The sequence below is a fragment of the Amphiura filiformis genome, chromosome 12 (genome assembly GCF_039555335.1).
Source record: "Amphiura filiformis chromosome 12, Afil_fr2py, whole genome shotgun sequence".
Lineage (NCBI taxonomy): Eukaryota > Metazoa > Echinodermata > Ophiuroidea > Amphilepidida > Amphiuridae > Amphiura > Amphiura filiformis.
The window spans coordinates 17,292,577-17,305,266 of record NC_092639.1 but is presented as its reverse complement, the minus strand read 5'-3'; the positions used below and the strand labels follow the sequence as shown (position 1 = coordinate 17,305,266).

General features: G+C 37.5%; 1 protein-coding gene across 1 annotated transcript in view; it reads left to right on the top strand.

Annotated features, from left to right (window-relative positions):
- Window positions 1-12,690, top strand: part of LOC140166670 (uncharacterized) — a 140,111-nt gene that overhangs the window by 37,329 nt on the left and 90,092 nt on the right. The window contains exons 19-23 of the mRNA XM_072190168.1: window positions 3,129-3,345; window positions 4,451-4,522; window positions 6,373-6,438; window positions 8,263-8,337; window positions 12,572-12,640. Coding sequence (XP_072046269.1) covers window positions 3,129-3,345; window positions 4,451-4,522; window positions 6,373-6,438; window positions 8,263-8,337; window positions 12,572-12,640 — 499 coding nt within the window. The remainder of the gene's footprint in view (window positions 1-3,128; window positions 3,346-4,450; window positions 4,523-6,372; window positions 6,439-8,262; window positions 8,338-12,571; window positions 12,641-12,690) is intronic.

Below are 12,690 nucleotides of genomic sequence, written 5' to 3'. Positions count from 1 at the left end.
AGCCCTGCCCTCTATCGGGAGCTAATTTATAGTTTAAGCTTGTTGAATATCCATATTTGTGGTTTGTGGCTCTTTGTAGCCCTGTGGGCAATCTAGTTGGATATCCAAATTTCGCGGTTTGTGGTTCTTTATAGCCCTCGGGTAATCTAGTTGGTATCAATATTGAGCAGCAGTTGTTGTTGATCTTTCGCGGTTTGTGGTTCTTTATAATCGATAGGTCTGCGGGCAATCTAATTGGATATCCAAATTTCGCGGTTTGTGGCTCTTTGTAGCCCTGCGGGGCAATATAGTTGAATATCGTGGTTTGTGGTTTTAATTTCCCTCATCAAGCCCTGCCCTCTATCGGGAGCTAATTTATAGTCTAAGCTTGTTGGATATCCGTATTTACGTGGTTTGTGATTCTTTATAATCGATAGGCCTGCGGGCAATCTAGTCTTTCGCGGTTTGTGGTTCTTTGTAATATTTCATGGTTTGTGGTTTTAATTTCCCTCATCAAGTCCTGCTCTCTATCGGGAGCTAATTTATAGTTTAAGCTTGTTGGATATCCATATTTCGTGGTTTGTGGTTCTTTGAAGCTACTTGGATATCAATATTGAGCGGCAGTTGTTGGCGATCTTTCGCGGTTTGTGGTCTTAATTTGTTGGATATCCATATTTCGCGGTTTGTGGTTCTTTATAATCGATAGGCCTGCGGGCAATCTAGTCTTCGCGGTTTGTGGTTCTTTGTAATCTTTCGGGGTTTGTGGTTTTAATTTCCCTCATCAAGCCCTGCTCTCTATCGGGAGCTAATTTATAGTTTAAGCTTGTTGGATATCCATATTTCGTGGTTTGTGGTTCTTTGAAGCCCTGTGGGGCAATAGTTCCATATCCAAATTTCGCGTTTTGTGGTTATTTATAGCCCTGCGGGGCAATCTACTTGGATATCAATATTGAGCGGCAGTTGTTGGCGATCTTTCGCGGTTTGTGGTCTTAATTATCCATATTTATGGTTTGTGGTTCTTTATAATCGATAGGCCTCGCGGGCAATCTGGTTGGATATCCAAATTTCGCGGTTTGTAGTTCTTTGTAGCCCTGCGGGGCAATCTAGTTGGATACCCATATTAAGCGGCGGTTGTCGGCGATCTTTCATGGTTTGTGGTTTTCATCAAGCCTTGTCATCTATCGGGAGCTAATTTATAGTTTAAGCTTGTTGGATATTCATATTTAGGTGGAGTGTGATTCTTTGTAGCCCTGCGAGGCAATGTACTTTGATATCCAAATTTCAAGGTTTGTGGTTCTTTATAGCCCTGTGGGAAAATCTAGTTGGATATCAATATTCAGCGGCAGTTGTTGGCGACCTTTCGCGGTTTGTGATTTTAATTTATAATATTTATATCAAATATAATTTCAGTCTGAGCTGTGAACAGAGACACTAATAAATGTGTTTTAAATGACGAAGATGTCATGATAGTCATTAGTCAGGCATGGTGATAGCATCTGGATGGTGAAAGTAGGACCTAGGCCTAGGCCTAAATGTGAATAAAAAATCAAACATGTTTGTTTGATGAAAAAAAATATAATATCACAATAGCAATGGATGTTCGAAATGGTGTTATTCTTGATTTACGACAATAAATTGGTTAATAAAACATTAAAAAAAAGTGGTGGGAAGTTTTGAACTTGAGCAAAACATCATAAATGGATTAGAAGTCCATGGCCTTAACCACTTCGCCACGGGGACGTCCCGTTATTACGATGTGTGAATGTGGAGTATTTATTAATATGAATATATGCTGTGGTCCGGAAAGAATAAAAGAATTGTGAAAAACTTGATTTTTTGGCGAATGGGGTCCAGAATTTGTATGTAGGCTATCCAGGAAAATGCCTGGGTATATTTGAAAGTGAATCTGAAAAATTAGTGCGACAGTGACAGCCATGTATGGCTGTAGCAGTGTCGAAAGATTGTGGATATCAGTATGATTAACTATGATTTGCCACTAATTTTGGCTATGAAATACCGCGTGAAATAAAGCAAGAATGTTTGTTTATTATCAAACAATCGGATTGACTGTAAGATTGGTGTAACTTTTTGAAATAAAGAGTTACTAAAATATGACACTTTGGACAGTAAATAAGATTTAGCATGGTTTTAGATATATTTTGTACCCAGCGAAAAATATCATAGAACAATAGCGTTTTTGTTCCGATGTAAATATAGTCTCGCGGTGCATCTGTTTATTCTTCTTTATCAGTCGTTTTTTTTAAAAACTTGCTGGTCATGCTACCGCGTGACTCTAATAAACACTATTGTGCCCCCATGAAAGACATACAACAAACATGGTGGAATTGGTTCTCTTTGGGTCTTATGTCCTTGAAATTCGCTGTCGTAGTGCACGTTAGTAACCATTGGTTACTGATCCAAGCCTGGACTCATACACCTTTTCCGAATTTTGATATGCCATAGGATTTGTGTTGTGATCATTTCGATCAGTGGTTCGTAACAAAGAAAGCGTGATCCAGTTGACCTAGCAATGGTCATATTCTAACGTGCACTACGACAGCGAATTAATACATTATGTAATGAGAGTGTAAATTGGCTGTTCCAGTTGAAATCCACACTCCCCCTGTGGAAGATTTTGGAAATATCTTCCACAGAGGGAGTATGATTTGCAAATGGAATAAACACATTAGCAGCTCCATTTGAAACTCAGCCTCCCTCTGTGGAAGATTCAGGTTGAATCCTTCTCAGAGGGTGCATGAAATTCAAATGGAGCTGCCTAATGTGCTAATTCCATTTAAAATTCATACTCCCTCTGTGGAACATGTTTTCAAAATCTTCCGCAGGGGTAGTGTGGATTTCAAATAGAATAGCGGAATGCAATCACATTATTGTCTTACGCCAAAGAAGTAAGATCATAGGATCAGCCTTGTCTGTCCATCCGTCCGTCCGTCCGTCCTTCAGTGTGAAAAATATCGCATTCTCAAATTGTGTGTTTGTAGTCACTATTAAACAGGAATAAATGTAATAAAGTTGGTATCATTGTGTGACGTTGTTGTTAAACTTTCTTCAACATAAAAATCATAGCAGTTTATTTTATTTTTGATGTTATAATTGTTTTTTTGTTAATTATTTTGATGATTTTTTTTTTTTTTTTCTATCACAAAATAAGATTGGACGCATTCTTGTGACAAGTTTAGAAGATTGCCCTCTGACCTCGTGGCTGCGTTTGCAACAAAATGAAATTGCGTATATTGAAGATGGCGCCCTCGCAAATCTAACGTCAATGTCAATCTTGGATTTGTCAAATAACGAACTGACTGCTTTACCACTTGGTGGCGACTTCCACAATTTGCAAGTAACTCATTTGTAAGTATGATTTTAAAAGTTTCAAAACTATAAAGGTAATTGTAATTTATTGAAGAACTTGTTAGATCCATCTTGTCTTATTTTTAACCCCATGCCTATTGGCCAAAAAGAAGTTTTCATTATCAATTGGACCAATCAGCAACATTATTAAAATAATTTCACTACGCGAAAAAATTGGGGTGAATTATTTGCAAAGCTTTATTCTGATTGGTCATTAAAATCAAGATATCATGTAATTGACCAATCAGAGGCAATGTTAGATCAGCAGGTAGTGCTCAGGGGGTTAAATACATACAAATGGTGAAGCTCAGACAGAATTCTGTGTGGATTGTGTTCATTTTGAACAATTCCATGTCAGAAGTAAAACAAAGATTTTTTACTCATGTTTAGTGACGTTTCATCACTACTCTATAATTTGGTTCACTTCAAGTTTGGTAGTGACGTCAATGCTTTTTCGCGATTGCGCTGCAAGCGTGCCGACAGATCGCTCTTTTGCGCGTGAGTGTACACTTTGCGTGATTAACTTGACGCGCGCGATTCACTGCTAAGGCCAACGAAATACGCACATACGTCACTACCAAACTTGAGGTGAACCAAAGTATAGTGGCTTCATCAGACTGGCAACTCATCACATCAGACTCACTTTTTATGGGCAGCAGCAACCACAGGCCTTGCTGTTTGAGGCGAGCAATCACTCTCACTCACTACCGCTCACCCAAATTCAATTTCTAGTGAGCAATTTCCCACAATAAATATCGCTTGCTGCGAATCTTCCAACATTGAATCCAATATCAATTTACATTCAAGTTTCAGCATTTTAAATGTAGGTTTTTCAATTTATCGTAATGCGCTTTAATCCCTGGATACGAAAGAGAGGGTGTCAACATTGTGTAATTGTTTCATATTATGAATGATCTTTCAGACCTAGTGAGTGATTTGACCACTACATATGATGTAGAGAGTGATTCAACCACTCGCCAAGCATCATGCTAGTGAGTGATTCAACCACTTGCCTTTAAAATCTAAGCCTATACGGCAAGGCCTGGAACCTTGTTATTATTGAGTCATCTCAAAGTATATATATATCTTTAATGTTGCTTTTCAGATATTTGAGTACAAATCGACTGACTTCCATCCCAAGTAATTGCTTTAATAATACAGAAGTCTATACAACTTTGTAAGTACAGAAAATATGCTTTATTTAAAGTATAGTAGTCCTATATTATCTTTTTTGAGAATTTACTATTCTTTTAATTCAGTTTATGGCATATCTATATAAATAAAAGGAAGTCGCTAAATCTTGTCCAGAAGCAGGCTCCGAGATGCTTTCACTTTCAGCTCTGATTTAATCGTACATTGATCGGGTACATATTGCCATTAAACCATCTGACGTTCATTTTTGCAAAACTATTCAATCACTATGGAAATAATAAAAAAAAAAGGTTGGTTGCTATATAGGCCGTTGAGGTCAATAACCTTATGGGTCTGGTCATGACAGCAACGCGTCAAATGCAAGCGGTGTCCAACACGCGCGGTAAGTGGCGAGTCACGCACCTGCGCGTACACGGCTCCATGGTTTCACGCATATTGTGGCGCATGGTATGGACGCACTTAATGTTGGCTTACCTCGCGTAGGCATACGTATGTGTATGTACGTGACTGACTGCTTCTCTGAGACAGTGGCGGATCCATGAATTTGGGAAGGGGGCACACTTGAAGTTTTTGCTGACACCTTTTTGAATGGCCACGAAGCACCATTGTGTCCTGCGCCGTGCAGCCGGCTGTGTCCCCTCAGAATTGGAAACTTGGTTAAAGCAAAGGCCTTGAAGCCATTTCGGGGGATCATTGGGTGTAAGCTGATGAAAAGGGGGGGGGGGGGGGCATTGGGTGACAGATTTGCAAAAATATCCACTTTTCAGAGGAAATGGGTGAGCCCACTTTAGTGGAACCAGTTGAAAGTTCACATTTTGGAAGTTCTGCGGCCCCCGCAAATAAATCCTGGCAATAATGTAGGCCTAGCTATTAACAACACGGGCTCGCTTAAAATGTTTTGCTGCAACTTTTAAACTTGTTGCTTACATGTTTTATACCATTATAACCCTATTTTCCTAGCAACCTCTTCTAACATTAATGTTTTATGTTTGTTGAGTTCAAATCAACCATTTTGTCACGAGCTGTTTCAAAAGGAATCTGAGGGATTATGTGAGTAACAACATTATCACAGGTCTGGATATTCACTTAAAGGTTAGCTTCTTTAATATGACAGATGCTAACATATGATTATCAAGCTAACATGATCATTACTATACTGGATGAATAATGTACACCAAGACACCATGATTATCATCACCGTTTACCATGTTTACTAACCACCCCCGTTTCGCGCGTGTCTCCCGCTAGTATGGAATATTTTGAGGAAAATAGGAATGCAGCATTTGAAATCAAGTAATAATTCATTTAGGATACAAAATTGATGAGAAACTGTATTTCATCAAATTCTGTCGGCCGGGGTTGTAGAATTTCACATGCTCACTCACTAAACTAGAGTGAAACTTTTCATGAGATGTCTATGGAGTGGTCCTGAATTTTCCAATTTGGACTTAATAATGTTAAATTTTCTTCAAGTACATTTGTAGGACATTATTTGTTGACAATATATCAGAGAAACAACTCCAAACAGATATATAGTAATTTAGCTGTAAAGATAAATTATGTTGACTTGGTCATTCACTCCAAAGGTAATCTGTCACTCCAGTGAGTAACTTGGAACAGCCATATCTGGCTAATCAGGAGCCAGAATTCCAATCTGTGACATATCCCTGACCGATAAGATAATAACAACAAATAAGATGTAACATTAATTTCCCTACATTTTTCCTATACCGGGATCATCACAATAAAGAATCTGGGCATTAACATTGTTTATGCCTGGCTCTCAGCGATACTCTATCGGGCATTTCAAATTGTTCTTCTATGTGGTTGTTAATGTAATAGCAAATTATAACAAACTATTTTTGTTTGTTTCAGGACATTTGATACAAATGAAATATCTACCATTGAGTCATATGCATTTAATGGCGTCACTGGCAGTGCGTAAGTATATCACTATATCAGTTATTCTATTATGTCCACTGTCCAATATTCAAAATCGCGCACTGTGATCCGTCCAAATGTGTCACATGAGCGTCTATAATTGAAATAATGTGCCATACTTGCAGGCTTAGAGAGAAAACGCAATCTTGCATTTTGCACCATGAATCACGCTTTTTGATGCTTTTCTTGCTTTTAAAAGATTGTACCAAGGACCTAGACGTTCGCCTTTCGTATCTCTTTCCTTGTTGGAAAGGTATAACGTTGAGGAGATGGGAACATGTACAGAAGATCCGGGACCTACTCTGCCGTGTTTGGCTGAGTAACGGTACATGAACACGGTCTTTTGTGCCTATGTAAATTAGTCATTGTGTAAAGCTGTGTTTATACCCAGACTGAATCATTGTCGCTAACTACACAAGTTATGTGTGCAATTTTAGAGAACGTTGACCGACAGAGGGTGTCAATATAGGTCTGTGTCGCTTTTGAAAAACAGCGAATCATGCGCATGCTCAGCAGGCAAATCGACGGCGATTTAGTACACTGACCATGCGTGCGATTCAGGTTTCTCCAAAAGCGATTGAGTATAAATGCATCTTTAGAAATGACCGGCGATTGTGTGTTCTCAAGTGGGTTTTATCATGTTAATTAGTGACCTCGATCAAGCATTGAAATGCTGTCATTTTTTGTACTGGATCGTTCAAGCATCTCCAACAAATTTTTCAATGTAAGTGCCTCTGGCCCTAGTAGAAGTAAAAACGGATACTCTGGCCAGAGTTCTAGGGCTACAAGGACCTGTGTTGGATATAAGCAGAATTCGACAACCATTACAACTGATAAGCTTAAAGTTTGACCCAATTTTCCAGCTTGAGTTTGCAAAAACGATCCATTTTCTGGCACATCCATGTAACATTACAAGTGATATTCATTATTCTACACAAATCATTTAGTATTTTGACCTGAAAAGCTGATTTATGAAGAAATATTTGTGTATTTTTGGCCCCTCCAGTGTCAGGTCTGTTCTTGCAATGCAATGGTTAAATTGAGTCAATAGAAGGCTTTTGTTTTTTAGATTTTTTTTTAGATTTTCACCAATTTTGGGGCATAAATCTCACTTTTTCTCGCATTTTGCAGTTGCCATCTCGCATTTTTGGTCAAAAAATTATGTTTTTTCTGTAAGTCTGCCTACTTGTGTCAGGAAAGTAGTTAAGCATACACATTTTATGCAGAGAATTATGTGAGGTTATGCATAAAATTGTCCATGATATGTGCTATCACTTGTGCTGTGGATACGTGAAAGCGCTTCACTCTGATGTAAGCAGCTTAAAATATTTGGGCAAAAAAATATTATTAAGAAGGAATATGATGAAAGGTCAGAAAGGTGGCCTTTCCTTAAAATGAGAATGTTACCACAAAATGAAACTCAATTAAAATAATTGTCTTATTTTTAGATGAATGTAATCGTATATACCGTAAAAACTCGATAGTTAGCATATGTGCTTACTATCAAGTGCTTTTGAAAACATGAAATTGTGCCAAAGTCTGGCCTAATGCTGAGCTAATGAGATAACTATGTGTATTGATGATTCGCTCAAAACCCTTTACACTTTTGTGGATGGGGCTCTTCATGTTTGCATGTTTTAAAAACTAGATAGTAAGCACATATGCTAACTATAGAGTTTTTACGGCAATGATTATTCTTACATTGTTCTTGTCTGGTTTGGTAAATCATAGTTTAAGATATTTTTATTTTTATTTTTGCACCTTGATGATGGAACTGTGCACTGTATATAAATTGTCATTATTGTATATTTTAATATTTTTTAGTGATTGGACATTTACTAACAATCCTCTGAGGAGTGTGGAGTCTTATGCATTCAATGATATAGCTGCAGATGATTTGTAAGTACTTGATATTTCTGTAGCTCAGCTGATAGATAAGCTCAAAGTATTGTACTTAATGTAATGTTGGGAATGACTCATATTTTTGCAAAATCGGTCCATATCGCATGAGTATCAGAATAGCTTTGTGATCTTGTTAAGGGAAGGGGTATGAACGTTTGGACAGTATTTATTGTGGGACATTAGAGCACATCAGACATATCGAATTGCATTCTGAATACGAAGAATGTCCTTCTGATATCAAATCATTTTGATTTTTGAAATTAGCAATGTAATACACATTTTATGGCAAATCATTAAAATTGATATTTTTGATATTTAACAGTACTTGAAGTAAACTTTATAAATCTGATGATTTATACTTAAAGTGTATGTAGGTGGGATTAAAGCCGACGATCAATTGAAAATTTTGACCTTTCAGATTGAAGATATGGATTTTTTTCCCAAAACACCCAAAAAAAAAGTCTTTTGGGAAAAAAAATCCATATCTTCAATATGAAAGGTCAAAATTTTCAATTGATCGTCAGCTTTTCCTCACAGCTACATACACTTAAAGAATATATCATTAGATTTATAAAATTTATTTCGAGGACTGTTATATATTAAAATTTGAAAAATATCAAATTTTAATAATTTGTCATAAAATTTGTATTATATCGTGAATTTCAAAAATGAAAATTATTTGATATCAGAAAGACATGCTTCAGTATTCAGAATGCAATTCGATACGTCTGAGGTGCTCTCATGTCCCACAATAAATACTGTCGAAACGCCATAAACGCTCATTCTAGATCCCTTAAAATGACGAAGAAAATCATTGAAAATATTGCATTTTCAAACTTAAAGTTTCATGAAACCAACTAATATATGCTATTTGAAGTGTACTTTACACTGAATGTTGTTCAGTTTGGGTAGGAAACAATTTTATATTAGTGAAAATCACGTCTTCTCGCTACTGACATTTTCTCGATTGTGTATTGGATTTTGTACATGGTCCTGTGGCACAGTGCTGACTTACGGCAGGCAGAAAGTAACAATGACGTCGGCACTTTCGCGAGCGAAATTACCACCGGTCTAGAGGTAGCCGTTTTTATTCGTTTTTTTTTTTTTAATAAAAATCCATTCTCCATAAAACCTCGCAATATGTGCTTCATAATTATTTTCCTACCATATAAAGCTTAATGTTGTGAAGACCACTGATGTCCTTTAAATTATAGTTTGAGGTTTGTACAAAATGTAGATGAAGACATTGATGGGTGCCCGGTGGATACCCCTGAGCATTTTGAGATATCCAGGGTCAAAACTTACAAATTCAAAATTGATCCGATTTGATTAAAACCAATTCCAAATTATTCCTGCTGTCATAAGGATTCAGGAAATATATTGTTTTACAGAGCTACAACTTACCAGGTCAAACTATTATTTTCTGAATCATTTTCATGGCCAGAGGAATATGTTGGTTTTAACCAAATCAGAACAATTTTGAATTTGTGACCCCTGTGTAAACTTTGACCCGGGATATCTCAAAATGCTACTATTATATAGTACCAGGGGTAGCTCAGTCAATTTCATTGTCCCCAAAGTCAAAGGCCAAGCATACAATACTTTTTATTTCACTGCTATTTACCATTGGAATTTGTTACCCAAATCAATCAAAGAAATTGGGAATTTGCCGCAATTCAAATGTGCTGTCAAGAAGTACCTTTCTGAACAGGCTTGGCTAGCTGAGCGTGATATTATGTATTACGAAAATTATTAGGCCCTTTTTTGCTCGTTTGTTTTTCGTCTTTGTTATGTTTTGCTTGTCCTCCTGCCTTAATCATTGCTGCTGCTGCTTTATTGTTTTTTGCCTTACAAGGACCCCTATGGAATTAAGCTTTCTTCGGAAGGCTTTTTGGGCTATCCTTGGTACTCATTGGTATTTATTCCATTGTCACCTCGTGCAATAGTTTATTCTGGTACCCTGAATTACATACATGTACAGTAGATTTTAAAGTATTTTATCCATAATGTGCAATCTATTGTATTTTCTTTTTGTTTGCAATTTTTGATGTATATTGAGTGCTAAATAAAATGAAATGAAATGAAATATTCTTATTCTATACACCATATAAATCAACATACAGACTGTATCAAAATGATTGGTACCCATCAGTCAATTTAGAAGTCTCTGCCTCCCAAGCAAAAGAAATAGACACAGCGCAGCACAAGGCATAAGCCCACAAGCCTCCCTTTACATAGACTTTGTCAAAGAATACTCATGATTGAGTAGCATTTGGAAGGAGCAGGCTTTTCAATTACCATCAAATTTGAAGTAAAAAAAAGTTATACCCAGCTTTGCACTCACACTCAAGCTCTACCTGACTATAAATGACTATTCACTTAGTATACGTAGTTGTGGTGACAATTAGAATTATGGTGATGGTGATGGCACTGATAATGATGATAACAGTGGGGATTAACCCTAACCCACCTGTATACTACAAAATGCTACTTGATATATGTGCTGTTCGTGCGTGCATCCCACATGGTGTGATGACGCAATCGCCCTAAGTGATATATAGGCACGGTTTCGCTGGCCAGCGAAGCCCAAGACCCGTGGCAAAGTGTCGCCGACAGAGTGCTTGGCATGAGAGGGGTCTCGGGTTCGAATCCCACCCAGAGCAAACAACTTCTTTCTTTCTTTTCTCTCTTTATTCTTTCCTTCTTTCCCTTCCCATCACCAAAAAGTCCTTAGGGGGTTATGGTTAGGTGATAATGATGATGACAATGATGGTGATGATGATAGTGGTGATGATGATGATGACAATGATGGTGATGATGATAGTGGTGATGATGATGATGGTGATGACAATGATGGTGATGATGATAGTGGTGATGATGATGATGACAATGATGGTGATGATGATAGTGGTGGTGATGATGATGGTGATGACAATGATGGTGATGATGATATTGGTGATGATGATGATGGTGATGACAATGATGGTGATGATGATAGTGGTGATGATGATGATGGTGATGACAATGATGGTGATGATGATAGTGGTGGTGATGATGATGATGGTGATGACAATGATGGTGATGATGATAGTGGTGATGATGATGGTGATGACAATGATGGTGATGATGATAGTGGTGGTGATGATGATGGTGATGATGATAGTGGTGATGATGATAGTGGTGATGGTGATGACAATGATGGTGATGATGATAGTGGTGGTGATGATGATGGTGATGATGATAGTGGTGGTGGTGATGATGATGGTGATGACAACATAGTGACAACAACAATGGGGATTAAAGTGATAATGATGATGATAAATGATGATGAGGAGGAGGAAGAGAAGATGATTGATGGTGAGGAGGAGTATGGTGATGACGGTGATGACAACAGTGACAACAACAGTGGGGATTAAAGTGATAATGATGATGACAATGATGATGATAGTGGTGGTGGTGATGATGATGATTGAAGGAGTAGAGGACGATGATGGTGGTGATGGTGGTGATGACAACAGTGACAACAACAGTGGGGATTAAAGTGATAATGGTGATGGTGATGATGATAATGCTCCCAATTAATGATGATGATGAGATGGTGGTGATGATGCTGATGATGAAGATAATGTTATGATGCTGAAGATGACAACGACAACAATATTTGGGATTACGATCTGGACTTTTCTCTAGTCCGAAGGGTCGCTAGTCTGAAGGTTCTCTAGTCCGAAGGGTCACTAGTCCGAAAACCAAATTAAGTTTGCTAATTCGAAGGTTCTCTAGTCCAAATATAGAATAAGGTTTAGGGTTAGGGTTAGCAAGCCTTATTCTATATTCGGACTAGAAAACCTTATTTATTATTCGGACTAGCAAATCTCGGACTAGAGAACCCGATATTTGGACTAGCAAACCTTTTTCAGAATTCTGACTAGCGAATGGTAAATTAAGTGTTTGGACTATCGAAACTTCGGACTAAGGAGCCTTCAGACTAGGGAACCTTTGGACTAGAGAGTTGTCACCATTACGATGATGATGACAATGAAGATGATTGTGAAGATGGTCATGTTGCTACTAATGATAAGGAATGTGACAAGCAACCCATTTTGTTTGATTTTGCATCACTTTATAAAGCAAGTTGGTTTGAAATAAATTTGTAATTTTTATTGCTAGGTCATCTTTCGCCTACTTACCATAATTGCATTTGGTTGTTTTTGTTACTTAATTTGCCTTACAGCTACATGTACTCTACAGCACTGGCCAGTGTCTCAAGTCGAGCATTTAATGGAGGCTCATTCACCAGAATGTAAGTAAAAATTGCCATTTTTTAACTTGTTTTTGAATAATTAGTGGGTT